Source organism: Nelusetta ayraudi, unplaced genomic scaffold (genome assembly GCF_046127955.1).
Source record: "Nelusetta ayraudi isolate G7.1 ecotype Tasmania unplaced genomic scaffold, CSIRO-AGI_Nayr_v1 ptg000028l, whole genome shotgun sequence".
NCBI lineage: Eukaryota > Metazoa > Chordata > Actinopteri > Tetraodontiformes > Monacanthidae > Nelusetta > Nelusetta ayraudi.
This window is the reverse complement of record NW_027466078.1, coordinates 3,916,771-3,944,572: the sequence shown is the minus strand read 5'-3', so window position 1 is coordinate 3,944,572 and position 27,802 is coordinate 3,916,771. Positions and strand designations below refer to the sequence as shown.

The following is a 27,802-nucleotide window of genomic DNA, read 5'->3' as shown; positions in this document are numbered from 1 at the left end:
GTCTTCTCTTGACCTACACAAAATGTAGAGACCTCTGTTGCATTATGGCAAAGAATTACTAAAGTTAACGCTAGCAATCTAGTCTTGACATACCTTCTTTTTCCACATTAAGCGATACAAATGTACGTTTTTTTTTTAACCTTTAAATAAGGTAAGATGGTGTTTTGTTTAGTTTTTTTCTCTCACATCCCATCACCCATGATCTAAAACCAAAGAACAGTAATAGCCTGAGAGCACAAGCTCTCGGTAAAGCCAACTAAATTAGTTTTAAGACTGCTGAAACGTCCTAGAAATGCTTCTGAAATAAAGCTAATTTTAGCATTTAGCACCAGCTAATTGTGTGTGACTGGCAATGATTTGGCTGATAAGGCAAGTCAGTTATCACCGCAGCTAACAGTTGATACGGGAAATAGAATGCAGAGTGAACTAAGCAACAGCATGTCAACTTTTTACTCTTACAATATTCTGCCCAGCTTCAGGGGAAGTGTCTGTAAAACTGATGTTGAATAGGAAGCGATTTCATTGGCACAGTCAATTTCTTGCTAATTTTTACTTAGAAACATTGTCAAGGGGCGGATGAATTGGAGGAACAAAGGCAAGTGCTGGTTCAGGATTTGAGAGTCTCCGAAATTATAACACACCGTGGGTTTCCGCAAATATGCATTGGATTAAAGTGCCGCAGCGTGTCTTTTTCTCCGGGTAACAGTGTCCTGCAGCGCTGCTAGCTTGTAATTTCTCCGGTGTGGACGTCTCGGCTCGGACGTGTCTTCGTCAGCCCCGCCAGTTCGGCACAAACAAATGCCACAGGTTTATACAGCTGGGGCTGCATTGTGAGTCACGTCGCTCTTTATTTGCCGTCGTAATCCCACGGTTCCGCCATTGCGCCTCGAACTTCCGTTCTTTCAAAAAAGACTTGGCCGCCTTATCAGGGGGAACGCATTCGGTTTGGCATGACAGTGGGGAAAATAGAAGAGATGTCTCGAGGGTGAAAGGAATTCCAGAGAGGAAGAGAACAGAAGAATGAGGATGCGTTGCAGAGGACAGGAATCTCGTTGGTACAATGTCTCATTTTCTAAACCCTCCTGTGCATTTATCTCAGTAGGCAGGTCCGACTCGAACACAGGAAGTCTTATCAAATGGGAATTTCCCCTGGAAAGAGCGCGCATGTCTCAGCGTCAGTGGATGACATTCAAAACATCGTGGTTCATCCCTTCCAGTGACAACAAATTCTCCCATAGTGAATCTCCTAGAAGTTGCTCCTGGCACTCTCCCAAAGTATCCCTCACTCTCCGCAATGATCGAAGTAGGTCAGCTCGTGATTTTGGGCTCGAATGCAGCCTCTGCTGTTCTTGGATTCTGCCTTTTCGGAAGGCGCGCGCAGCTGCCGATGACATGCTGGATCAAATATGCGCCTGGCTGGATGGAAGGGAGGGGTCTCGGCAAACAAACTGCTGCACGCCAGCCAAGAAACAGCTCCCCGTGGCAGCGCCGCAGCGCATTCAAGATGCACATAAAAACAGGACCGCGCTGGATGATCCAGCCTTTCCATCTCTTGTTTATCAAAAGGCGGACTAGTATTTCATATATTTTAATATAGGAAATGTATGTATATGTGTGCAGTTGCGTTCCTCTAAATTGAATCAATTGAATCTACTGATATTAAGGAATGCATAGAAATGCATAGAAAAAAAAACTAAGAAGTGCATCTATAGTGGAGTATAAAGTGGTTTAGCCTGACTTTGGATTGATCTTTGTAACAATGTTGAATCAATTTCATTTCCTGTTGTGCCCATAAAGTCAGTGTCACCAGTTTCCTTGCAGCTTGTTCTGTGTTTCAACACCACTTCCATCAGAATCTCCCTTGATGTTTTTTTTTTTTTTCCATTAAAAGAAGCACGAAAGCAATAACGGTGAGCGAGGTGTGCGTGCCCACACTCGGTTATTAGCTTTCCCAGCGGCTGCTCCTCTATTTGAAATCAGACCTCGGCGACCTCGATGGGATGAAACCCGTCCTGGCGGTGACCTCCTGACCTCATCACCTCTGTGGGTCTGTGTGTGACTCCGGCCTCCGCTGAAAAAGGCCGCCGTAAAAACTTCAAGGGCTGCATTCGGCTATAAAGGGAAAGTGATGAATTGTGTGTGTGTGTGTGTCCCTTAGGGGGATCTTTAGCCGAGGTGATGTCATCACGGTGAGGGGTCTCTCTGTGTAGGATTAGATTAACGCTGTAGCACGGTCCCTTGTGGTCTGAACTGCTGGAGCCAGCCCAGTTTTTAACCTACTGCTTTATTTACTCTGGCTCTGGAGGCTTCTATCAGTTTGATTTGAGGGAAGAAAAACACGGACCTGCTGCTGCCAGAGCAGAAATAAAGAACTAAAAGTTGCTTCACAGTTGTTGTAGCTTACCTGGCTTTTAACCATTGTTTCCACTACTGGGATGATCCTGGATTAAGACCAAATCAGGCGAATCTACGAAGGTTTCCAGGACTCTCTGGTCTAACCCTTCTGCTCAGACGCTGTTTTCTTTACAGAGTTCCAAAACTGCTTTCCAAAGCTTCTCCACACCCCTGAACCCTGTCGGAGTTGCGGACTCGTTGTACTAAAAGTTGCATCTCGCGCAGTTAAGGACCCTCTTTGTACCATCAAAAAACAATTGGGGTCTTGATGACTCCCATTAAAACCCCCTTTATCCTCCGAAATTAACTTCCGATATTTTTTGGAGGGTTCCGCTATTACGTGTGAGCCATTTGCAATTTAATTCTTTCTATCCAGTGTGTTCATACATGACAAATGATAATAATACAGAAACTGTGGCATTCAGCAAACTTTAGAAATAGTTCAAAGAGTAACCGGGGCCGACAACGGTGCGCGTTCAACCCGGCAAAGAAACGTAAGCTAGCTCACGCAGCCCAATGTAAATGAAACAGCAGGCATGCAATCAGATAGGGCGCCTGAGAGAAGCTGCTGTAAATATTTATGGGGAAACACCCTGGCCCGAGGCTCCTCCACGGTGGATGATGAGCCGTTGCGTCATCCTTCTTCAGAGCTTCTCCTGCAACAAAATGGAGACGGGGGGAACAGTTTCAGGAAGGAGAAGGGTGATTTGTGGGAGTGAGATATGGGCGAAGGCAGGCCAGTGCGCAAAGGAGAAGCCAGGCTCGAGCCAGGCAGGAGCCTCTGGCGGCCATGTGCTTCGGATGACACGGCATCCTTGAACTGAGGTCAGACGAAATGTGGAGGGGAGAAGGGCTGCGCTGCCTTCAGGGCCCCACTCTTAAACACCAGTATAGGATGCCTCATAAAACACGTCAAAGCCGCCACCACCGCCCCCCCACCGCCACCCGCCCCAGACCTGCACGGAGGAGCGCGGCGATGGTGAGACATGTGCGACCCATCGGCCGGCTCCTGCCACCCAGACTTGTTTTTCAATGAGGAAAAGTTTCCGAAGCCGTTGAGTCCCGACTGAACACTGGAACTCCCGGCATGCACTGGGTTGGTGGCATTGGTTAGGCATCAAGTGGGAGGTTTCAACAGGCGCCGGTTGTTGTGCCATGTTGACACAGCATACTTCTGGTATTGGTGAAGTAAGTTTTATATTTCTGCAATTTAGAATGTGGTAAAACATTTGTTGCTTTTGATTATTTACAGATTTTTTTTTTCCTGTAATTTCAGCATTGTGAGCAATGTTTGGCACACTGTAGGACAGGGACACAATAAGAAGAAGATAGATGTACATGAGACCATTTTGTACTAAAATAGGTCTGCTGAAAGTGGAATAATTTAAAGAGAATTCCTGTCACTGGCTGCAGCAGAAATAAAGCTTTAATTTGCTCCATGAAGAAACACCAAGGCTTTATTCTTTGTAATTCTGTCTTTCCTTCAACATTTGTTGTGATTTTGTTCCTGAATTATTATTTTAATGGTCATTTTTGATAATAGCAGAGGTTAACATCAAACTGAGATGTGTTTCTGTATGAATCCCTAAAACTGTCCCTTAAACAGTAATTCATTTCAACAAAGTTTTGTTGCAGTTCTTGTGTTGTTTCTTCGCTCCGAAGCGAACAGAGCCAGAACGCTCGGGATGTGTTGAGAGCACACGTACTTCCTGGAACGGAGCTTCGATGTAGAGCATTCTGCATCGTTTTCACTGGTTTCACATCTCCCCCAATGGAGTGCTTCTTCTCTCTCCATCTATCTCTCCAAACTCCATTGTGCTTCCTTCAAGTCCTTCCGAGCAGCCGGAGCGCATTGTCCTGACAACAGCTTCCCACTGCAGCTCCGCAGTGTACACAGTCCACCGTTTATCTCTAGCACATCTGGCTGTGCGCTCGGCTGATGTAAAACACCGGGGCGCTGCGACCCCCTTGTATATGTTAAACGCTCTGCTCTGGTAAAAAATGGAATGTCTGACGTCAACCACTTTCCTCCTCCACGTTGCCCCGAACGCGGACCAGCCGAATGTGAGACAAGATTGATCGGAAAACACGCTAGCAGCGAGGTCAAGGTGCGGCGAGAGCCACATGTATGACCCCGGGACTTTTTGTGAGGAGGCATTTCTAATTGCTCCTTCTGGCGGAGTTCAACGTATATTTCAGTGCTTTGAGCTGCAATTAGTCCTTTCACCTCAACCTCAGGCCACAGCAGCTGCAACAGTAGCCAGTCGGCACAAACCAAATCATTCTAGTGTGTTTGTGGTTGGCTAAGGGAATTGTGTTTTTTTTGCAATTTCATTTGGAAATTTTATGCAATTGGGTGGGTCTGACTTGTCAAATCACTTGCAGGCTTTTGTTATCCTGGTATGGAGACAAGAAGGTGAAACTGTTCACATCAGAGGTTTTTCTTCTGGCTTTGCTCAGCTTTGATCCCTGACCTTGAAGGTTTTTCAGGAGAGGGTTCCTGTTGTTGACGTGTAGTTGCATTTTAACAGCTTGTGTTTTCTAGTTTCTCACACAGCAAACGATTTCTTTCCACAGCACGCTTATCTGTCCAGCAGTGTGTTCGGCTCATAAAAAACAAAAAGCACATTTGCCTTAAATTGTTTTTCCCCAAATGACTCGAAAGACATAGAGTCATTTGATCGGTACCCAAAATATCATACGTTTTCAATTAGTCACAGGTCAAAAGCTTTTGGAGGAAACACAAGTATTTATTTTTTTTGCCTTCCTCTTAACATTTAAGCAGGATTTTATATTACCTAAAATTATATTTTGTGGTGAAAGGTCTTGTGAAATTCCTCTGTAAACTGGTTGGTCGTTTTTGAAAGTTTTGAGATCGCTGACGTCATGCTTTGCCCTTATGTATGAAACGTATTTCCTAATTGCCATTCACAAATTAGTGCGATGAACACTACAACCGGCAGACTACCACGCTGCAATGTGAATCTTTACACTTAAGTGAACATTCTATTCACCATTTTCGCAATCGGCGAAGACAAAACTTGTCTGCACAGGGAATTTCAATTTTTCCATTTGGTTCTGTTGATCATGAAGTGAATTTTCTCACATCGACAGCTAAGCTAGTTAAGAGTACTTAAGAGTCCAGGTCAAAGACGCCTGTCCACTCAAATAGTGGCAATGGTCCATAAGGCATTGTGATGTGACGTCTCCACCCAGTCTCGACTTCTCCACACGCCAGATAATCAGCCCACATTGCCAACTACTGGCCTGGCGTGCTTACTACAACGTTTTCAGTGCCTTCGGCAAATCACTTCCGATCCGTTGTCGCAACAAGGCAACAGAAAACACTATTGGGAGGTGAAGCGTTGAAACTGCGCCCTTAATTCTGCTCGCCCGCCGCTCTCAATTGAACGCGTTTTTCTGTCGGTTTTCCTGGATTCAAAATGGCGGCTCGCACCACGGGAGCACATTGAGTTTTCCAAGCTGCGGAACAACATGACGGTGATGATTCACATCCGAAAAAAAAGTCTGTTAAACAGTTAAGGGGGGGGTTGGGGGTGGGCAATTTAGCAAAACCACAGCCGTCCCAGGCCTGAACCTGGGATGAGAACAGGCTCATAGCTGTGGTCACCTCTTTAAAGAGAGAGGCCAAAGGAGATGGGGGCCTGTTGATGGAAAGGCCTAGACGTGTAATCAGCGAGCTGCTTATTCATTTCAACTTTCCTGGCCCGAGCTCCCGGCCCCTCCCCTGAGACAGTGGGCTTTGTTTGAAGGAGCAGAGGTGAGGCGCATGTTCAAACTCGAGCCCTCTTTCGGATTTCAAGCCCTTGTCTACACAAAAGCTTGCAAAATCTAAAATAGTAGAAAGAGAGAGAGAGAGAGAGAGAAAAAACAGGAAGTCTCAGGTTTACTCTGGAAGAAAAACAGTGCCATCCAACCAGTGACATGTCATGCTGATAAGGCCGAGGTCCCGGCCTGTTAAGAACCCGCTTTTACAGTCTTCTGCAGCGGGCGGGGAGATTTATGTTGGGCCCTGACACGGAGGCTCTCGGAGCAGGCAGGGAAGCGCAGCAGCTGTACAGGGCCGCCCCTCGGCAGCTGTAAGTCATCTGGACCAGGACCCGGGCTGGGTTACTAGATGGAAACAAAGTCCTCATCACAGTCTCGTTGAAGATGAGACCACACTGGGACCATTAGTGTGGGGCCTGAACTTGGGTTTGCTTGTGTCCCCCCCCCCTCCCCCCCACCCGCCGAGACTCCCCTCACTCTCCACCCCTCCTCCCCTCCTGAAAGGAAAGGAAAGGAAATGAGAATTCCATCTTTGCGTACATCATTGTTTCCATAAGGTCAGATTTGAACCCCTTCAGCTCAGGGCTGCACAGCGTTTCCCCTCAAGGCCTCGTATTTCTACCTCAGCCAAGCTAAAGTCCATAAACTACCGTAGTTTCGGTCGTCACAGCGGCCAAATAAGTGTCACGATGTTACCAGGTAAAAGTTTATTTATTTATCTATTTTTTTTTTCCATCCCGACGATTAGGACGTGTTCCCCCGACTTTTTTTTTTTTTTTTTTTTGCTCGCTAATGCGTCCGGGGTCTGTGCGTGACTCATTTGTTCGAGCAAAGCTGGAGGAAGCCGTCTGAACCTCCTTGCTGACTAGTGGAAAACTCGGCGCGGCCAGTCGCCGGTTGTCTGGAGGAAACATGCCTGCCCGTCGACGTCACGATAAAACTGCACGTTTTTACGACGCCTGTGGAAAAGTGTGGAACCTGCAGTGAATTAGCCGCGAGGAGGGGAAAAAGTGAAATCCCCCCCCCCCCCGAATCCCTCCCTCATCCTACACCTCTGAGCTTGTGGGTTTTTTTTTTGTTTTTTTTTGTTTTTTTTTAAGACCACTCTAAAATCCGTTCGCCCTTCCAAATCCAGTTCAAACACAGACTGAAATGTCCCGCGAAGCTGAACAGGACAAATTGTTCCTCAGCCACGTCGCCTCTGAAGCGGACACGAGACATTTCAGATGAGGATTTTTTTTTTTTTTTTTTATTGCTTGGCAGTGATAAGGACTCTGCTTGGGCATTACCTGCCTGAATAAGACCCCCCTGGAAGGGGGCAAAGCAGCTTGTTTGAGGGCGAATCTAAATTGTTGAAAGTCACGTCAACAAAACTTAGCAAAGCGACCCCGAGCAGCAGTCAGCAAATTTGATCTTAGAAGTCACTTCGAGGAAATCAAGACAAAGGCAGTCACGTGCTGGACAAACTGTCTTTTCTTCTACTTTGAAAGGGCACAAGTTAGAGCAGTTCTTTTGAATTGCTAATATATTATAAAACCAGGAAAGACAGCAGATGTTAGCGCAGGGGTAGATATTTCTCAGTCGCCAAGAATAACCAGTGTATGGATCTAGAGACCAGGCCGTATTTGTTTGAATCAGTTTGATGAAAAGCAATACATTTTGGTTCTTTATTTGAAACAGGCCTGTCGCAGTAGTGCTATCGGTGGACATCACCATGACATCCCAAACAATAGCGGAAAACAACAGGCCCACTGCAACAGAAGGAACTCATTATGATCTGGTCAGGCACACGGGTTGACTGCTGTTCACTAGGGCATACTAGGGCATGTCATTTCTATCACATATGAGTTAACACCTTCAGAACCCAGAAGGTCCGACCAAAAGGCTGGTTACACTTACATTTGGATCCATTCTGTCTCGTTTCGTTCTTGTTTTTATTTCAAGGGCTCCAGTTTTGTTCAGATGTTGCAGTGTCATTGTGATTCACAACGTGGTTTGTTAGTGTGCCGAGTGTCTCTTTGAACTTTAGAGCCCCAGTGATTCAGATCTGAGTTTAAGCTAAATCCTCTGGTGCGGGTTCATTGTTTAGTCTTGGTCGTATTTCTAATTGCACTGTTCTTACACTAGCTGAGCCTCAAATGTGATGCTTTAAACTTCCAAACACGTAGTTTTGAAAAACAATCTATCTGGAATTAGAATTAGAAGGATGACATTCCTTTCACCCATTAATGCTGCTGTAACAGGCCGTCACTGCTGATAGTTGATACTATTTAAAATATTGTAACTTTTGTACATAATCCGTGTTTTTGTGCGTGTTTTTTTTTTTTTGTGAGGTTGTATTTTTTTCCACACACATTTTTGCTATTTCATGTCTGAGTCTTGGGCAAACTTAATGAGGGACCTTTGTTTGCGGCCCTGCTGCGACGATCGCACACAGCGCAGCTCTCTCCCTTTGACTCGCAGATGAAATGTCAAGAGCTGCCAAGTAATAATGTGGCCTTCACCGTGTGCTGGCTTGTCTCAGCCAAAAGTAAATATGCAATTGAACTGTGTTAAAACACGTCGCCCTACGCCTTTCACCGGGGTGTCTGACTCCTCAGTCGGATGCTTTTTGGGCCCATCCAGGAAGGAATCGCATCTCTGAAATCACAATCCTCTGTTAGCGTCGCGTGACTTTGGGACAGTTAGTCGGCTGGGGGTTCCTCTCTGCAGCCTCTTTGGGAGGCCCGCTGTGTGACCTGACTTACCTGCGGTGTGTAGCTCAGAGCTGCCACCTGCTGTTTACGGCAGGTGGCGCAACACCATTCAACTTTGAAGAGGTAACGAGCAGAGTTGGTGCGTTAAACACGCACAAAGACGCCAAGATGTTTTATACAAACAGCAGGACCCACCTTAGTAGAATTAGCATTCTTGTTACTTTTAAATCTGTTTCCTGTTTCCAGCGATGGCTATTTTCTGCGGGGTCATTTATGAAGAACATCCATCCATCTTCTATCATAACTCGGGGTTACTGGACTCGCCAGTTCATCACAGAGCCAAACAAAGAGAGTCACACAGCCGGACCGCACCCGGAGTGGATTCAGAGCTGCCACTCGGGCTAATGCGCACAGTTAGCAAGAGAGAACCTGCGCAGACACATGGGAGAACATGCAAACTCCACACAGAACGGCGCCTGGCCAGATTCAAACCCACAGCCCGCGGGCCTTGCGGTGGCAGGGTTCATCACTGGCACCGCTGTGACCACCGTTCTGAAGGAAAAAAAATTCTTCGGATAGAAAAAAAAAAGGGGGGTCTGGTCTGGTGGAAGTTTTACCTGCAGCTGCACACATTATCTTCTGAGCATCGGTCGGGTCTTTCAGACGCTGACTCAGAAGGAAGTGACCTCATGTCTGACCGCCGCAGACTCTGCTTGCGTGTTTTCCAGACCGTCTCTTTTAACCTCCTTTGAGAGGCTGTGCAGCGTGCTGTGGGTCAACACTGTCAAAGTAACACAGTGAGGCATGCAGCTAGCATACCAGTAACCTTTATGTGATGCTGTGTTTTGTCACTTCCTGTATCAATGCTTTGCCTTCCTCTGGGGACTTATAAGGCGGCCAGACGACATTGCTTCCTGGTTTCTGTTCCATGTTGTTCTATTTGAAATTGGCAAGACGGCTTTGTCACGTTTTTTGATGCTTGGTTTTCCGGAGGAAAATCAAATCTACCCTTCTAAAATTTGATGTACCTTGTATTTATAATGTTTTCTTGCAGTGTTGTCCAAAAAGCAAATATCTCAACAGAAACACAGGCCTATGAAAAACCAAAGAGAGCAAATTTAAAACAGCACATTCTTGCTCTAAGGCCTCCAAGAATAAAAAGGGCCTGAAATAAACAAGAAGCAGTTGTTTATCGGCCCGCGGCTGATTTGGACTGGATGAGAAAGGAAAAGTTTAGCACACAACACAGTTGACAATTGTCCTTCTCCCTCTCTTGTACCTCAGGCGATGAGATGAGCTGCACGGCTGACGGCCAGGTGTACACCAACAAGGACATCTGGAAACCGGAACCATGCCGCATCTGCGTGTGCGACAACGGCCAGGTCCTCTGTGACGAGATCCAGTGCGAGGACCTGAGCAACTGCGAGAAGATGCACGTCCCCGACGGCGAGTGCTGCCCCGTCTGCCAATCGGACGCGTCCACCGACCGCAGAGAGGGCAGCTACGGTGAGACACCGTGCTGACGCACAACATATGTGTGTTAGTGAATGCTCACAAATTCTTTCAAAAAAGAGGGAGAGATCTTGAAAAATGCGTCCCGATGTCATCACTTGTGCGATGTCGTAATGCTGCCATGTATTCCTCCCCTGCTGTAGGTGGTGGAGGTGGTGGCAGTGTGGTCTACAGGGTAAGCCACATTTTGTTGCCACATACACACACATACACGTTTCGTTCATTACTGCAGGGATTGTAATTGATTTAATGCCTTTATTTTTTGGCACAGGGTCAAAAGGGAGAGCCCGGAGACGTCCCATTCGTATGTGTTTTCTTCTCTTTCATTCCTCCCAAAATGATGACGTGTTAATTGCTGTGCTGCAAACAGGCTGCTGTAAACTCTCTGTCTGCTCCCTGCAGGTGACTGGCATCAGAGGTCGCCCCGGACCAATGGTGAGCTTCACGCTGTGACTCATTTCTCGCCGCCTGAGCCGACACTAGATGGCACAAGAGGGCAGTCTTAAGAGCCTGTAACCTGCTCCTGTTACGCTCCTCGGTGTTCAGTCTCTCGCGCTCTTTCGTGCTCTCATTCCTTCTTTTTTTCTCTCTCTCTCTCTCTCTCTGCCTCTGCTTTTGTTTCCAATGACAGGGACCCCCAGGCCACTCAGGAGATAGAGGATCCCGTGGAAACAAAGGAAGGCCTGTAGGTCACGCGCACACAGGAAATGGGGGAGAACAAACGTATATACGCCTCATTCGAAACAGCGGCGCGGACCCACAAAAGAGTTTGCGTACACGTCCGCACGCAATTTGACAGCTTGTAAACGACTCCAGACAAAACCAGGCGCAGTTTTGTTTGTCAGCGTGTTTCCACTGTTTATTAATGTTCGTGTTGCTGTTAGCAAGCGGCGAACATGTTACACTTCCTCTTCAAGAGGACGTCAGTAAAGGTGTGTGTAAATTCAACTGAGGAATTCAACGTCTGGCGGTGAAGGTGCGCTTCCTGACTCGTCGTTCGTCCTCCTTTGTGGATACGACGCTAAATTGGATAAAAAATAAAAAAAAAAACCTTGCGATGTATGCACTGAGATGCATATTTTGTTTCAAGGGCAAGGTGAAGAAAAACAAACAAACTCGTGTTTGATCAAGTTGCCTGGTAAAAAGAAAAAAAAAACAGCACATTAAAGGAATGACTGCACTCCTCTTGATGGATTTACAGCCCCCGTTAAGGGCATCAAGTCAAACATGATTTATTGGCACACAGCTCAGTGTATTTTATCTCCAATTTACAGTCCATACAAAAAAAAAAATGATTGAAAAGTGACTCATTCAGTTTACAGGCCAAGGTGGTTGCCAGTGGCGCAGCGCCTTAGCTGCACTCATCAAAGCACTTTTCAGTAGGCTACTAGCCGAGGAACGTTCAGTCCTCGGCAACAAAAACCAGGACTGAATCAGGGGCTCAGTCGGTCTCTCTGCACCTCTACAGGGGCACCGCGGCGCCGCAGGGTATGATGGGGAGCCAGGTGTACCAGGTCAGCCAGGTGAACCAGGACCTCCAGGACATCCCGCACACGGTCCAGGGGTGAGCTGCATTGTGCACTATCACTTTCCGATGATACGCAAGCAGGGGAAATTATACACAGAGAGAAGAGGACAAACACTGTGAGTTTAACCCGAGGCCGTGTTTTCTTCTCTCCAGGGCATCGGATCGCAGATGGCCGGAGTCTCGGATGGCAAAATGGGACCTCAAGCCATGATAAGTGGCACCAGGGTAATACAGCAGTGGGCATTCACTCTCAGCAATTAGCCAAATGGTCGCTTCATTTTCAAAAGAATCAATGCGATACAGTTAAATTGATTTTCAGGAGAGGGTTCACAGAAACACCGTGCTGCTACAGCTGCTCCATTTTTTTTTTTTTAGCACGATTTATAACCAGACACACAAACATTTCTTGAGAATGTATTTGGATATTGAACGTGGACCACCCGGATCTCAACAATACGCCTCGGGAGAACTGACATATAAAGCTAGATATCAAGGAATGCAAGAGTGCTGGTGCACAGAAAAAGCAAATTAGTGAAAAACTAACGTCTACCATCTCAACTGAATCTGTGTGAATCTCAACTGATACTGGTTGATTGTTCAGCAGGTGCGGAAAATCATAGTGCACCTTGCCCAGACTTTCAGTTTTGTCTAAACTTTAATATTTTATATATTATATATTATATATAATAATTTTATTTACTTCACTTTATTTAGTATAGCTAAATATAAAAAAAACACACGCAAAACCACCCATTCCGTGATTTGCACGAGGGTGTGTGAAGACCACAGGGAGAAACAGTTTAGGGTTTATTGTCCTTTTTTTGTGAGTCGCTGAAAAGCAGAGCGACTCCGAGCACTCTGTATACTTTTTATAAAAACAACAACATTTGAGGCGTTTGATTGATTCACTCTTCAGTTTTGCTTTAGTAGTCACACGTGTTGCAGAGTGGTTTGCCTTCGGTTGCCTTTAACCAAAAGTTGTGAGGTTTGTTAGCCAATAAAAGAAGAATATTGCTTCTCATTTGATGTTTACTGTGACGTCCATTCAAGAATGCTGTCAATTAAAAGTCAACCCACCGAGCAGATGTTTTCGCTTCATGTAACAAGGAGCCGATATACACGCGATGCATACACTCCCCATTATTTTGTCGCTTTATTTAAACGGCCCAACAGCTCAACTTTGCCTCTGCCTGTCGATGCGCGTTGCCCCGCAGCAGTACTGCACCTGTTATTTCAGCCCCACGTCCATGCCAGCATCCACCTGCAGGCTCAAGGCTTACGTGTGTTTTCCTCATCATTCACCGTAACGTCGAGGCTGATGTGCTGCGGGGGAGTTAGGGGGTCGAAGGCTCTACAGCAAACACGTAACATGTATTTGCTGCAGCAATAAACATTTCGATCTTGAGTTGCCTGACTGAAATTCACTTACTCGGCGACAAGAACTAAGTCAAAAGGAAACGAGGCCATGAGTGATTGACCTAGTGCAGATAGATGGATCACACTGATTTTTGGTTTTCAGGGAGAGTCTGGAACAAGGGGACCTCCTGGACCATCTGGCTCACCTGTAAGTCCTCTTTGTTTTTTGGGGTTTTTTTTTTATCATCATCATTTGTTTTCTTTATATTCTTCATATAATCTTCAAATTGTTTCGCCCTTTTTCTCCAATCAGGGTCAGGCTGGACCACAGGGACCACATGGAGATGTTGGCGACCCTGGACATTTGGTAAACTCAGTGGTTAAATTGCATATGCACATTTACTTGTGATGCTTGTGTTGGCCTGCTAGCCAACCAAATAATTTGCTTACTGTATGCATAAGTTAACGCTCACAATATCTTTTAGGGGCCACCGGGTCAAAGGGGACCAGAGGGCCCACCGGGGAAACCGGGTGAAGACGTAAGTACTGAAAGTGCACAAGTAAAACTGGATGTCGACCACGATCTTCGTTTCTGTGATTCTAAGGGATTCCTTCTGTTGATTGCAGTAGCAAAGCTTTCCATGCGTTTCCTATATGCAGTTTTTCCTCAACCCAAATTTTAGCTTGGATGGAGGCGGTCCGCTGGAAACAGTCTCTGTAAAGAATGCACAGCCAACAATACATTCCATTTCCAGGCATCTTGAATGGGATCTAAACTTAGTGGAGGACCTCTTAAACCCTTTGTTTTAGATGAAAGGGCCTGAGCTGCCAGACGTGTTTTGTGACGTGTGAATGTCTGTGCAGGGAGAATCGGGCAAATCAGGAAACAGTGGAGAGGTTGGATTCCCCGGATCAGTGGTGAGCTCCTGGATTTTGTTCCCCCACCACTTACGTTGAAAAAGCTCTCCAAGCCTGTTAGAGACAATTCTGACTCATGTATTTCAGGGCTCCAGAGGTTTCCCCGGCACTCCTGGGCCACCTGGACTGAAGGGTCACAGGGTAACTTTTTTATTACCCCCACTAAGAAATTCTTATCAATGCATTTTAAATTGCCATAGTCTTTTCTTCTGTCCTCTTGGGTCTGTGAACGGTCAGTGCTTTGCTAAGTAGCTGCTCTAACTGGCTTTCCCAACAGGGCCACGGTGGACTGATTGGTCAAAAGGGTGAAACTGGAGCTGTTGGATCCAAGGTATAACAAAAATTGAATGTTCTTAAAAATATATATTTTTGCATTAATTTCTTTGTCTTATTAGGACATTTTTTTCCTGTGCTTTCTAGGGTGCTACAGGCCCACCTGGTCAAATGGGAGGCCCCGGCCCAATGGTAAGTCCTGTTGTCATGGTGATTTTATTTTAAAGAGAATTATCATCTTCGCGACTCCACATTGACCAAAGCGCGCACACTACAGGCTCTTATCTTGAGTGACACCATAACCAGTAGCCATAAATTACCCCCTTTGAACCTCCTAACCATGGCATTTTTTCATTGAATGGTGGACAGCTGCAATTCATCACCGAGTGATATGAGTGCGTGCCTTTGTTCAACAGGGTCCTGCCGGAATGCCAGGCGAGAGAGGACGCTCTGGACCTGGTGGCATAGCTGTAAGGAAATCATCTTTATGTACATAGGTTTTTTGGTTTTGTTTTGTTTTTTTCATCGCGGGAAAGACACTGTCTTTCATCCTGTTGGTTCCAACACTCACTTTTTTGTTAAATTCTACTATATGTTGTGCATCGAATGGTTGCACATGGCATTATCATTAAAGTTTTACAGCACTTTCATTCGATCGTGCTCCGTACTTGGCTCAATATGTCCCAGAATCTTGGGTGTTAACTTGGTGAGTCTTAAACAGTAAAAACACAGTAGATGAACAATTTCAGTGTCCTGAAGACATTGCAGTCGAACTGGACTTGAAACAATGACGTATGAACCACGTTTTTAGCCGAGACATCCACGATGTACACATTGCATGTACAACACGCAACATCAAGCACACCTCTTTCATGTGTAAATCCAATGTTGTCTTTTTTCTTGTGTGCTCAGGCGCTTCAATACTAGATAATATATATAATACAGCTCAGGCTCACCAACACCTTGGGCTACATTGGTTCCATTGAGTTGAATTTCTGTACTGTGAAGTGAAATTTCTGTGTTCAATCAACTAAACTTTGGTGTTTTAGGGAAAACGTGGCACGGCTGGCAACACAGGAAAGCACGGTCCAATGGTATGTCAGCCCTCACGATTATATCTTTAAAGGTCTTTGCATGGGAAATCACATAAAATGGATTTGAAGGGGAAAGCAATGCTTCAGAAGTTTGGTTTTCACTGGTAAAATACCCCAACATTTCCAACTGCATTTGACACAGTGAAGGTAACTGACATTAACTTTAATGTTCCACTATAAACAACATTATTTAAGGTTGTACTTTAAATGTACAGTGAGAAAACTGTAAACCTCTTTTTAACCCCTTAAACAATTTATACAATTACATTATAACTGTTTATCTGTTTTTAAAGTAAAATAAAATGTATACAGTATATTTATCATGTCCTGTGAAAATGTCATTTTGTCATGTTTATTTATTTATTTTTAGTTATTACTAATAATTGTGACACTCATGACAGGGTCCCTTGGGTCTTAGTGGGCCACCTGGCTATCCAGGAACCCCAGGAATGAAGGTACGTGCAGTATGCAGTTTAACTGCTTGCTACACCTTTTAGATTTTTATTTTTTTTTCTTACATATGCCATACTTTCTACTTTACATTACATTCAATTTCTGTACATGAATTGTTGTCTTCCACAGGGACAACCTGGCCCCACTGGAGTCAGAGGTCCGGAAGGCCCTCAGGGACAGAGAGGAGAGACTGGTCATCTGGGCAGAGCTGGACCAGTTGGCCTCAGGGTGAATCTCTAACTTTAGCAACGCATTCTATTGACAAAACATTAACCAACCAACTCCAAATTGAATTTGTCAGTATGAATCTTTATGCAACCCTAAGATGATCTAAACTGTTATTTATTTCCTTCTGTAAAGGGACCCATGGGTACAGATGGCGGCACTGGTACAAAAGGACCAGTGGTATGTACAGTTCTCGTATTTGAAAATGTATTTGTCTGCTAAATACATTTGTCTGCTATTCCGCTGAGATACAACTGCCTCTTCTAAATTCGACAGGGTAATCTTGGTCCTCAAGGTCAAGGTGGCCATCTTGGACCTGCTGGTCCACCAGGACCTCAAGGAAGCACTGGTCAGCCTGGTATCAAAGGACAGCTGGTAAAATCTAAAATATTTTTACATACATTTCTTGTCATCTTTTTTTGCCCAAATTTGTTCAAAACTAATGCAGCTGTCATCCTTCTTTGATGCGCATACCTTTCTTTACAGGGAGACGTTGGTGTTGGAGGATTTAAAGGAGAGGCTGGACCTAAAGGAGAGTCTGTAAGCTTTCTTTTAGTGATCACCAAATTTCGATCCTGCAGAATGCAATGTAAAAAAATAAATGTTAACATATTAAAAAAAGAGCACTTCTTTTGGACACGTTTTTATTGACTTCATCTGTTTTCCCATTTATACTAACTTTCCAGGGTCCACCAGGCTCCCAGGGAGTGATTGGACCCCAGGGTGAAGAGGGAAAGCGTGGACAGCGTGGAGACTCTGGCTCTGTTGGCCCTCAAGGTGGTGTTGGTGAGAGAGTAAGTCAGCTTTTTACTCTTGCATTGTTCAGTGGAGCCCTTTTCTCACATTTCCATGAACTCTCTTATTATTTGCTACTGTGCCAATCCAATGTTCACTGGATTGTTCTGGATTTTGGTCACGCTAGAAAAATAATTTTGATTGCAGGTTGGAACATCCAGATACAATGTATTCTGTTGGTCTTTAACAATGTTGGGTCACTTGGTTCAATTCATTCATTTATTTCATATACATTCAAATTGGTACCGTTGATTTCAGAATTAATATGTGACGTTAGAACTGACAGTTGATCTGCTTTGTAGGGATCTCCTGGCAACAGAGGATTCCCTGGTGCTGATGGTTTGCCAGGACCTAAGGTAAATCAGTCTTCTCATTTGTTAATAACTATGTAATATCATTTTTCCAATTTGCAAGATGAAAATGAAAGCGGTTCATGCTTTAGCCTTTTTTGTTTTGCGTAATAGCTGTTTATGATGATGTGCTTTTTTTTTTTAACACTCTATAGATGTATTCAGTAGATTGTCTTTCTTTCCAAAGGGTGCCCTAGGTGATCGTGGAATTTCTGGCCCACATGGACCAAAAGGTGCCTTTGGTGACCTAGGACGTTTAGGAGAACCTGGTCTACCAGGTGCAAGGGTAACACTGAAAAAGCTCTTCATTATTTATATACATTTATATAATTACTATATCATACATGCTTATGTTATGTTTCTTTTCACATTTTCATGGGCTGTATTTTCTACTATTCTTATGTAAGGGTCTTACTGGTACACCTGGAGTCCAGGGAGCAGAGGGAAAGCCAGGCCCACTGGTAAGCCACGTTTGACACCACATTTAAACATCAACATTAGCATCAAATTCTTGTTTTTAGACAATGGTTGCATTTTTTTTTTTTTTTTTCAAAAAAACCCTTAATAACACAACTTCACATCTGAATTATTGTACTGAACAACTGGGACAGCAGCTGCTTCCACAAAAGTTCTGTTGGAAATGACTTTAACTAATGTGAATTCTTTGTTAAAACAGAAACCTGTCAGCGTTAAGTCTAAAGAAATTGTTCTGTAAATGCTCAAATAGAAAATGTCTCATTTCAGATCCTTAGATCACATCTTTTTCAAGGGGACTATTCTGAGAGAAAATCACAAAGAAAAAAAAAAACTTCATTTGATTATCAAGTTTTTGTTATTACTTCCCCAGCCAGATATGTATCTCCTTTATGAAGTCTGGCCAAAGTATCTCAAATCAAGGTCATAAAGTCATGGGAAAATAAGAAGTTTAGACTGGGAAAATTTTCGATCCCTCTGTGATCTAATAACCTGAAGAAATAGTTCATGATAAAACTCTAGTTCAAGGTATGAGCTTCCTTTATGCAGGGTGCCGCGGGGGAGGACGGTCGCCCAGGTCCTGCAGGATCCATCGGAAACAGGGGACCAGTTGGAATCATGGGATCATCGGGACCCAAAGGCTTCAGTGTAAGCCTTCAAAAGAACTCAAAATGACAGCGTGGTCAAGGTGCGTTTCTTAACTGGAATTGTTGTTATTTTTCCATCCCAAAGGGTGACCCAGGAAAGACGGGTGAGCAAGGATCAGCTGGTGTGGCAGGTCAAAGAGTGAGTGCTCCTTCTACAAACTTTCATGGTTGTCTTTATGTCCAATTTCCATAAAAACACAACGGCAGTGTTTGTCATCGTCAGTACTTCAGTGCTGGTTTTCCTGTGCTCTTTGTTGGTCGTTGTTGGTCAATTTTCCATCCTGTCTTTAGGGTCCCCCTGGGAAAGATGGAGAGGTCGGGCCCGCTGGTCCACCTGGCCCATCCGTAAGTGTTGATTTATCTGCATGAGGATGTAATTCTGTTTACGTTAATGCTGAATAAAATGACTGACACCGTCTTCTCTCACAGGGTGTCGCAGGTGACAGAGGAGAGCAGGGACCTCCAGGTGTGAATGGATTCCAGGTATGTAGTTGTTAGGGGGTTAATACTTTAAGTGACATTCAAACAGATTATGTGTAAGGATGTGAAAATGTAATTTGTGCACTAAAGTGCTCTAAAGTCCATGTTTGTCCTCATTGTGTCCTTAGGGTTTACCTGGAAACCAAGGACCTCCCGGAGAATCTGGCAAACCAGGCGATGTCGTAAGTGAAGCCAAAACACAAATGCACTTTGGTTTTAATAATCCTCAACCGCTTGCATACAAATGATCTAAATTGACTTACATTTAAAGCCTAATAGTTACTTTAAGCAACAGAAAAATGCAACTTCATCGCTGCCTTTCAGGGTATTCCTGGAGAACTCGGTTCGGTGGGACAAATTGGACCAAGGGTAAGCTGGATTGACTTTTCCAAAGAAGTTTAAGTTTGCAATGTGGATTAAGCTCACAGTAACAAGATGTTTCATTTTTACCTCAGGGAGAGCGCGGAATCCCAGGCGAGAGAGGAGAAATGGGTTCCACCGGTCTGCAGGGCCCTAAAGGAATACCTGGTGCACCCGGCCCCGATGGACCAAAAGTAATGCACACAAATTTTTCCACACAAATGACAAAATAGAAAAAGGAGAAAATCAACGAGTGAAAGGTACATGAGATACAACCAGCCTGCTGACCATGTGGTTTTTCAACACAGGGCAGCCCTGGCCCTACTGGTGCACTTGGTGATGGTGGCCCTCCAGGTCTTCAGGGAATGCCTGGCGAGAGAGGAATCTCTGGCCCTCCAGGGCCCAAAGGCGACAGAGTAAGCTCATCTTGAGTCATTTTCCAGTTATCGCACATTAATAACACAGTAATAACCTGTAATAACATGCTTTTTTCACCAGAAACATGTTCTGCAATGTTTAGCCCTTTGATTAGCATCATCAGTGTCAGGAAATAATTATTTTATTTGCAACAGGGCACCATCGGTGAGAAAGGATCAGAGGGTACACCCGGAAATGACGGCGCAAGAGTAAGTCCAATCAGCTGATTACTCTCTGCAAAGACTGTGCTTTTCAGATGATGCATTTGTGCAAAATTCAGACTTGTCCTCCGCCTTAGCTAGTCATTGTAAAACTTGACTGATGAGAAATCTGGTTTGTCTTCTGTCAACAGGGAGCCCCAGGTCCTGTTGGCCCACTGGGATCCGCTGGACCAAGTGGAGAGAAGGTATAACATGTGATACATACTGAAGACACTGAGGGTTTAAGGCTGTGTCTTTGGATATAAATACATGTTGTGTGAAATGTTTGCAGGGAGAGCCTGGACCAAGAGGGCCATCCGGACCCCCCGGCTCCAGAGGAGGACATGTCAGTTGATACACACCTATGTTCTGACAGAAATTCTACTGAAACTCTTTTGCGTCCAGAATGTGACATGGTATAATCTATTCTAGGGATCAAGAGGTGACCCAGGACCAATCGGCGCCGTTGGATTCGCTGGGCCTCCTGTAAGCAGTCGACAGCTGTCATGATGTTGGATTTAATATTTATCTGCATGATTAAGTTCCAAAAAAAACGCTATCATCATCATCATCATCATCATCATCATCATCTAACAGGGCCCGGATGGCCAACCTGGAGTCAAGGGAGACGTTGGAGAGCCAGGTCAGAAAGGAGATGCTGGCTCACCTGGACCCCAAGGCCTGGCTGGTGCACACGGACCTCCGGTGAGTTTTGCTCTTCCAAAGCATCTTTGTTTTTTAACTTCAGCGACATCCAATAATATCCCACTGGTGTGCATGTGCACATGATAAGCAGAAAGCACAGACGAGGCAAAAGACAAGACGACATACCTCATTAAGTTAAAGAGTAAAGAATGTTATTGTTATAGCTTATATCTTTATTACTGAGTTAGTGGTGACACTATTGCTGTGGTAATCCACACTAGGTTTACTGTTAGTTTCACATTTTGCCCATATTATGCACATATTCAATTGCCATTACTGCACGTGTCCTGATGTTTTATTTTATTTCTTTGTTTTGGCTGCAGGGCCCAGTGGGTGTTGCTGGGTTGAAAGGCGGAAGAGGAACACAGGGCGCCCCAGTAAGATCCCATTTTAAACCAGCACAACAATATGTCATTATTTTACTCCCCCCCACCCCCACCCTCAAAGTGCTTTAATGTGATTCCTTTGCCTTTGTCCGCAGGGCCCCACTGGTTTCCCTGGATCTGCTGGACGAGTTGGCCCGCCAGGCCCCCCTGTGAGTGCCCCCCCCTCCCCGAACCTAAAGAGACGTCCGGTGAAACAGAGCAGACGCTCAAATGCGACGAGCTATTTTTCAAGGGAAGACATCCAAATGACTCTTTCAGCAGAAAGACTCAGATGTCGTCAACAAGTTCGCCTTTAAAACGGCTCCGGCGAATAGGGAGAGGACGCCATCATTACGCCTGTTTATACGTCTGGCAAATATTTGTCCTTCGGTCCTCGGTGTGTCTCAGATGTGCCCTGCTGGATCACAGCTCTCGGCTCACAGCATCAGGACAAAAAAAAAAAAAAAAACCCTTTGACACTTTCAAAATCTTAACACTTTTTTGGATTTTGGTTCAGCACTTGAACAAGAAAATATTTCACTTTGTGATTTACTTTTATGTCTGGTGCATTTTTTGAACACTTACATGTCCTGACTGTGAGACACACACAGTTGCATGATGCATGTCTGCCCTACATTGTTGCATCACCTGTTGATGTGAGAGCGCATACTGAATGTATTGCATTTACTTGAAATAACCACATCGCCAGCGGTGCAGAGAGGCTTTCAACAGCATTTATGAACGCACCTGTCACACAGGGTCCACTTGGAGAAGCGGGACCCCTTGGACCTCCGGGAAAAGAGGGCCCTCGTGGCCTCCGTGGAGACCATGGATCTCCTGGCAAACAAGGGGAGCGGGGACCGGCAGGACCGCTCGGCAGCCCGGGAGACAAAGGGGACTCCGGGGAGGACGGACCCACGGTGAGCTGATGCCGCGCGTGAAGACCACCTTAGCGCGGTGCTGAACCTAAAACGCAGTAAACTCAAATCTGGATCTTTGTGGGTTTTTTTTTTTTTTTTGTGCTGACTCCAGGGTCCTGATGGTCCCCCAGGCCCAGCTGGCACTACAGGACAGAGAGGCATCGTGGGTCTTCCGGGTCAAAGAGGAGAGCGCGGGATGCAGGGACTTTCTGGACCTGCGGTGTGTGTTGTTTTATTTATTTATTTATTTTTTCAAACAGCCAAGTTTTCTCCAGCGCGCGTTGATTTGCAGAAGAAGTGCTGCGCAGTCAACTGTCTGCTCTCCGTATCAGGGCCCACCAGGAAAACAGGGAGCAGCAGGCCAGACTGGAGAGAAAGGACCGCCGGGACCTGTCGGCCTCCCTGGCGCTAACGGGCCTCGTGGTGATCCGGGTCCCGACGTGAGTGTTGCAGTCCGGACCTTCCTCACGTGTTTCTAAACGCATGTGTTTTTTCCCTGCCGTCATCCTCGTGCTGTCTTTGCATCCGTCAGGGCCACCCCGGATCTGACGGCCAGCCGGGCAAAGAGGGTCTCCTTGGACAAAGGGTAGGAAGTCAGACAGGACGAAGCCGCGCGTGGCGTTTTACTGTGGTGCCATCCTTGAGTGATCCGCGTTGTCTCCCACCCCCCAGGGAGACCGAGGCGACGCCGGTCCGGAGGGCTTGCTCGGTTCTCAGGGACTTCCTGGCCCCGCGGGTCCCGTCGGCGCCACGGGCGGCGCGGGAAGAAGAGGAGACATCGTGAGGCCTTTTCCCACCTTTGTTCCGTGCGCTCAGTCCGTCCAGCATGCGGGATCCGCCGCGGCCGCATCGAGAAACGTTCTGCCGAGAACATATGATTTGACTTAAGCCCGGCGAGCGCGTTGGAACGCGAAGGCTAATATTAAATGATAGGAATGTTGTGTTTGGGTAGAGAGTGCAGATGGAGCGCCTCTGAGCGCTGGCAAGGGTCTCCTTGCTTCCTGAGGGCCCTCTGATGTGTTGACTTGCTCGCAGGGCTCCAGAGGACCCGGTGGGCCACCTGGTGCAGCTGGAAAAAGAGGATTATTGGTGAGTGTTCAAGCTAGGGTGTAAAATCCAAGTCATGTCTTATCAACGAGTGACGATAAAATGGGGCATTTTTTAATTTTTTTTTTGTATATTTCAGGGACCCCAAGGACCAAGGGGAGATAAGGGTGACCTGGGCGACCATGGTGAGAGAGGACAGAAAGGACACCGTGGATTCACCGGCCTGCAGGGTCTTCCTGGACCTCCGGTACGTTCAAGTGGTGCTCATCAGTTCCCCGTAACCTTCATTCATGTCTTTGGAACGACGTCCGCATTCATCTTGACCTTGAATTGATGACGTTCTGCTGAGTTTGAGTCGGTGCATTCACACACTCAAACATCAAACAGACAAAACATCAACTGAAATGACAAGTTCTTGATATTCACAAATGTGGAAATCATTGCTGGATCTCTTGTATTCTTTGATTGTTATTATTATTATTTATTTATTTTTAACATTTCTTGAAGTTGTGGTTACATTAAAAAATTGTCAACTTCTCTAAAAGCATATTAAATAATTACAGTGGTGTAAAACTTTGTCTTTTGGAAATTTACAAGAGATACTTGCAGCCATTTTCATGCTACTCACATTTTTACTTTTGCTGTTCTTTTGATTGACAAAGTGCAATAGTTTATTCTAAATAAGCTGCTAAGTAGGAATCCATTTTATACAGCTTTGATTGCTCAGAGTCATACTGTGCCTTCCTCTCTGGCAGAACCATATTTTAGAGTTTTTAAAAACTGGGACTAAAACTGGATTTTTGTTTGTTTGTTTGTTTTGTTTGTTTTGGTTTTTTTTTGCATTAAACAGAAAGGAATGCAGGACTTCTTAATTTAAAAGTAAAGTACAGTCACCCATCCATCTAACAAGGGGCACACAAACAGCTGAATGATTTGTGATGTTATGTTTTATTTATTTATTTTATTTTTAGGGTACAACTGGTGAGTACGGAGCTCCAGGAATTATCGGACCAAGTGGACCGAGGGTAAATACTTCAACTTTTGTTTTACTTCTCTCAGCCCTCCAGTGGGGAATACCAAGCTACCTTTCCATTCAGACTAACACGCTTGACACAAGGGCCGCCGTTCAATTGTCATTCCTGGTGTACGAAACAGGGGCCACCTGGACCTATCGGTCCTTCTGGAAAGGAGGGATACAACGGAGCGCCCGGACCAATGGGACCGCCTGGAACGCGTGGAATCTCTGGAGAATCCGGACCTGAGGTACTGACAGCTTTTTCAGACAGAAATATCCGAACCCAGAAGTCAGAAAGTTTGCAATGACTTCTGATCAGACGCATTTGCTGAACATACCAAATTTATTTGATTTATTTTTATCCATAGGGACCTCCTGGAGAGCCCGGTCCTGCAGGTCCCCCTGGACCCCCTGGACGTCCCACTGCTGCCATTGATGATCTGTTTGGAGGCCCGCAGGATTACGATTCCGGTCCTCCTCCTCCCCCCGAGTTCAGCGAGGATGAGGCTCTTCCCAACAGCAACTCCACCATACTGGCCGTGGACACGGGGGTCCTGGACACCCTGAAAGCCCTCAGCAGTCAGATCAGCAGCATGAAGAGCCCTGACGGCAGCAGGAAACACCCCGCCAGAACCTGTGACGACCTGAAGAGATGCTACCCCATGAAGAAGAGCGGTCAGTATATGGAAAAAAATGATGACTTTAAGGCATTTTTTCTTTTTTTTTCTTTTTTTTGTTGTTGATTGCTTCCATTGTTTTGGCATACAGGGGAGTTCTGGGTGGATCCCAACCAAGGCAGCGTGGAAGACGCCATCAAAGTTTACTGCAACATGGACACCGGCGAGACCTGCATTTCTGCCAACCCGTCCAGCATTCCTCGCAAAAGCTGGTGGAGCTCCTCCAGGAACAAGCCTGTGTGGTTCGGAGCCGACATCAACAGGGGAACACATGTGAGAGCTCACTGCTTTGATGGCTCGAGGGTTGTTTTTTTTTTTTGTCCACGTGTGCTTGAAAGTCGTGTTTTGTTTGTTTGTTTTCTCTCTCGATCTCCTGCTCTGACCGCCTCCGTTGTTTGTTTTTTTTGTTTGTTTGTTTGTTTTTGTCCAGTTCACGTATGGCAACAAGGATCAGCCGGCCAACTCGGTCACAGTCCAGATGACTTTCATCCGCCTGCTCTCCAAGGAGGCCTCCCAGACCATCACCTACAACTGCAAGAACTCGGTGGGCTACAAGGACGAGAAGGCCGGCAACCTGAAGAAAGCCGTGGTCCTCAAGGGCAACAACGACCTGGAGCTCAAGGCCGAGGGAAACAGCCGCTTCAGATACACGGTGCTGGAGGACACCTGCTCAGTGAGTTCCTACCTTCGAACACACCTCACCAGCTTTCTTTCCAGTTCCTTGACGTGGACATGAGAGACAGTGGGGCCGCGTGCCTCTCAAAACAGAAACAAGTCTCGACTTAAGGTCGATCTGGTCAGTGTATTTTAAGGGTTACAGTGTGAAATGACTGAAGAGCAGAGCGCTATAGTTAATAAACTGTCAGTTTGACCTGCCAGGTATCCTAAACGTTTGGTTCCAAACCGGACCTTGAACGTTCTGCTCAGACTTGTTCAGAGTTTAGACACACAGCACCTGTTGTTGCTGCTTCATGTTCCAAATACAGGTGAGACTGTTTGTATAATCCCAGAGAGCGTTGCATTCAACACAAAACCAACACTGACAGCATATTGCTGCCGTGCAATCTGTATGTTTTGCTGCCCCCCTGTGGCGAAAACGGTTCAATTCGTCAGTTTTGTGGCCGTTTGAAGACAGGAATTTGGTTCGTCGTTATTGAAATGTTTAGATTGTGATTAGGTGAAGTGCACAGACACCTGCCAACCGCACGAGTGAACACTCTGCATTGCAAGTAGGTGTGGCATCACATTGCCTCCAGACTGGGTCACAGTCAGCAAGTACGAGGGAATAAATTCCGCAGATCTTTTAATGAACTTGGGAGAGTCGACATCTCAGATAAACCCTAAAACTGAATTTTTTTTTTTTTTTTTTTTTTGTGTCTTGTCTTTCACAGCAAGCCAACGGCAACTGGGGCAAGACAGTCTTTGAGTACAGGACACAGAAAACAGCAAGACTTCCTATTGTGGACATTGCCCCTGTGGACATCGGCGGCCCGGATCAAGAGTTCGGCGTCGACATCGGGCCAGTGTGCTTCTTGTAAAGCAGTCAGCGGGGATGTGTCCGGGAGAACCGTGAGACTATTGAACTCGACAGCTGAGCAGATCAGCCACATTGTACATACGAGTACTGAGGACTCTTCTGGCCCTGTGGCAAGATATTTATTGTGCCTTTCGACCCAGTTCAAGACAACAGCGCAAGTTAGAAAGAATGTTTGGGGATCACCTTTGCAAATTAGTAGAACGGGGATCGCTCCTCTGTGTTGTGCTTGACTTAAAAAAAAAAAAAAAAAAAAAACTTGGTGCGTTTCGAGGCCTGGCTAGCTCGCTCCAAAGAGCTCAGCCTGCGCTTTTAAATGGGCAAAAAAAAACCAAAGATTTGTTAGAATTAGAACTGCTGTTGATAGGACCAGGAAAAATCCCAGGGAAGCTACATCCAATGTTGTCCTTCAACTCCTCCTTTTCACAGATCTCTTTATTCTTTTCTAATTTTTTTTTTTTCCTTCATGTTTTAAATGTTTGAATATTAAAAAAAATAGAAAAAGGAAACAAACATTGTGGTGCTATTGAGGAAACAAATACAGCCGATGAAAGGTTTACAAATTCTTTTTTTCCGGGACGGTGTTTGACGACGCCGATGTCTGCATCCCCGCCGGGCCACACACCCTGTACCGACCACGTACGACATTAAAGACACGTCGAGACTGTCGATTCCTCGGGTTGTTAGCTACCTCGTCACCAGGAAGTGAGAAGCGGAATGACGTTGCGTGTAAATCTTTCTTCACAGGTGCTGTTTTCTTTGTAAGTAGTGTGTCTCGGCCGCGCGGTAGGGCGAGGCTCGAGGATGCCAATAAAGATCTCTGTCCATGATGGAGAGACGAATGAGGTGTCAACTGAGTGGTGTGTAGTGATTTGTTAAGAAAAAAAAAAAAGAAAAAGAAGAAGAAAAAAAAACGGACAGAAATATATTTTAATTAATAAATAAAAGAAAAATTCTTCATTTCCATACCTTACAATAAATAGTAGTAGAGAACATTCTATTTTAATGCATGTCACTTCCCCCTCTCTTTGGTGTCCTGGACTTATGTGTTCTTTGAAATCCATTTTTATATTCTCTCATATAGATCAAGGTGGCTGTGAGTGCCTGTTTGCTTTGTATCTCTTGCTTTGCATCACATTAAACAAATTGCTTTTTAATTCTGCCAGCTCCTGTCATATTAATTCAGGTACAGTCAGGTGATTTGTCTCCCTTTTTTTTTTTTTTTTTTGTCCTGCGCAGCCTCTTTCATTGCAGTAAGAATAGAGCTGTGTAGTCATTTGTTGCCAAAAAAAAAAAATGTTAAGATGAAGCTTGTAAGATTTTTTTTTATGGTTTGTTTCCTCTAGGCCATTCACTTGTGACAACTCAGCTCCTATTTGAGGTTATTTATTTTAGATTTTTTTTTCTTTTGTTTTGTTTTTGTTTTGTTTTTTGTTTTTTTTTTCCCTGCAAGGCTTGACTTGCCTGCTCTCGCCCCAGAGACGGAGACGATGAAGAGGAGGAGGCGGATCGGGGCTTTGCAGTCTGGAAGCAGATGGGTTTCATCCTTTGGAAAATAAATATTGAAAGTGATCTGCT

The 27,802-nt window shown here is 45.3% G+C and overlaps 1 protein-coding gene across 1 annotated transcript in view; it reads left to right on the top strand.

Moving 5' to 3' along the window:
- The window catches only part of col5a2a (collagen, type V, alpha 2a), a 33,285-nt gene extending 5,904 nt beyond the window's left edge, over positions 1-27,381 (top strand). The window contains exons 2-54 of the mRNA XM_076030593.1: positions 10,164-10,385; positions 10,535-10,566; positions 10,663-10,695; positions 10,794-10,826; positions 11,023-11,076; positions 11,860-11,955; positions 12,073-12,144; positions 13,439-13,483; positions 13,589-13,642; positions 13,761-13,814; positions 14,140-14,193; positions 14,281-14,334; positions 14,471-14,524; positions 14,614-14,658; positions 14,883-14,936; positions 15,516-15,560; positions 15,962-16,015; positions 16,143-16,241; positions 16,374-16,418; positions 16,515-16,613; positions 16,725-16,778; positions 16,925-17,032; positions 17,336-17,389; positions 17,571-17,669; positions 17,791-17,844; positions 18,407-18,505; positions 18,590-18,643; positions 18,796-18,849; positions 18,934-18,987; positions 19,113-19,166; positions 19,309-19,353; positions 19,440-19,538; positions 19,653-19,760; positions 19,917-19,970; positions 20,114-20,167; positions 20,254-20,307; positions 20,394-20,447; positions 20,559-20,666; positions 20,990-21,043; positions 21,148-21,201; positions 21,790-21,951; positions 22,064-22,171; positions 22,284-22,391; positions 22,484-22,537; positions 22,624-22,731; positions 22,987-23,040; positions 23,138-23,245; positions 23,970-24,023; positions 24,154-24,261; positions 24,382-24,688; positions 24,782-24,963; positions 25,121-25,363; positions 26,082-27,381. Of these exons, the coding sequence (XP_075886708.1) occupies positions 10,164-10,385; positions 10,535-10,566; positions 10,663-10,695; positions 10,794-10,826; positions 11,023-11,076; positions 11,860-11,955; positions 12,073-12,144; positions 13,439-13,483; positions 13,589-13,642; positions 13,761-13,814; positions 14,140-14,193; positions 14,281-14,334; positions 14,471-14,524; positions 14,614-14,658; positions 14,883-14,936; positions 15,516-15,560; positions 15,962-16,015; positions 16,143-16,241; positions 16,374-16,418; positions 16,515-16,613; positions 16,725-16,778; positions 16,925-17,032; positions 17,336-17,389; positions 17,571-17,669; positions 17,791-17,844; positions 18,407-18,505; positions 18,590-18,643; positions 18,796-18,849; positions 18,934-18,987; positions 19,113-19,166; positions 19,309-19,353; positions 19,440-19,538; positions 19,653-19,760; positions 19,917-19,970; positions 20,114-20,167; positions 20,254-20,307; positions 20,394-20,447; positions 20,559-20,666; positions 20,990-21,043; positions 21,148-21,201; positions 21,790-21,951; positions 22,064-22,171; positions 22,284-22,391; positions 22,484-22,537; positions 22,624-22,731; positions 22,987-23,040; positions 23,138-23,245; positions 23,970-24,023; positions 24,154-24,261; positions 24,382-24,688; positions 24,782-24,963; positions 25,121-25,363; positions 26,082-26,228 (4,409 nt within the window). The 3' untranslated portion in view covers positions 26,229-27,381. The remainder of the gene's footprint in view (positions 1-10,163; positions 10,386-10,534; positions 10,567-10,662; positions 10,696-10,793; positions 10,827-11,022; positions 11,077-11,859; positions 11,956-12,072; positions 12,145-13,438; positions 13,484-13,588; positions 13,643-13,760; positions 13,815-14,139; positions 14,194-14,280; positions 14,335-14,470; positions 14,525-14,613; positions 14,659-14,882; positions 14,937-15,515; positions 15,561-15,961; positions 16,016-16,142; positions 16,242-16,373; positions 16,419-16,514; positions 16,614-16,724; positions 16,779-16,924; positions 17,033-17,335; positions 17,390-17,570; positions 17,670-17,790; positions 17,845-18,406; positions 18,506-18,589; positions 18,644-18,795; positions 18,850-18,933; positions 18,988-19,112; positions 19,167-19,308; positions 19,354-19,439; positions 19,539-19,652; positions 19,761-19,916; positions 19,971-20,113; positions 20,168-20,253; positions 20,308-20,393; positions 20,448-20,558; positions 20,667-20,989; positions 21,044-21,147; positions 21,202-21,789; positions 21,952-22,063; positions 22,172-22,283; positions 22,392-22,483; positions 22,538-22,623; positions 22,732-22,986; positions 23,041-23,137; positions 23,246-23,969; positions 24,024-24,153; positions 24,262-24,381; positions 24,689-24,781; positions 24,964-25,120; positions 25,364-26,081) is intronic.
- The last annotated feature ends 421 nt before the right edge of the window (positions 27,382-27,802 follow it).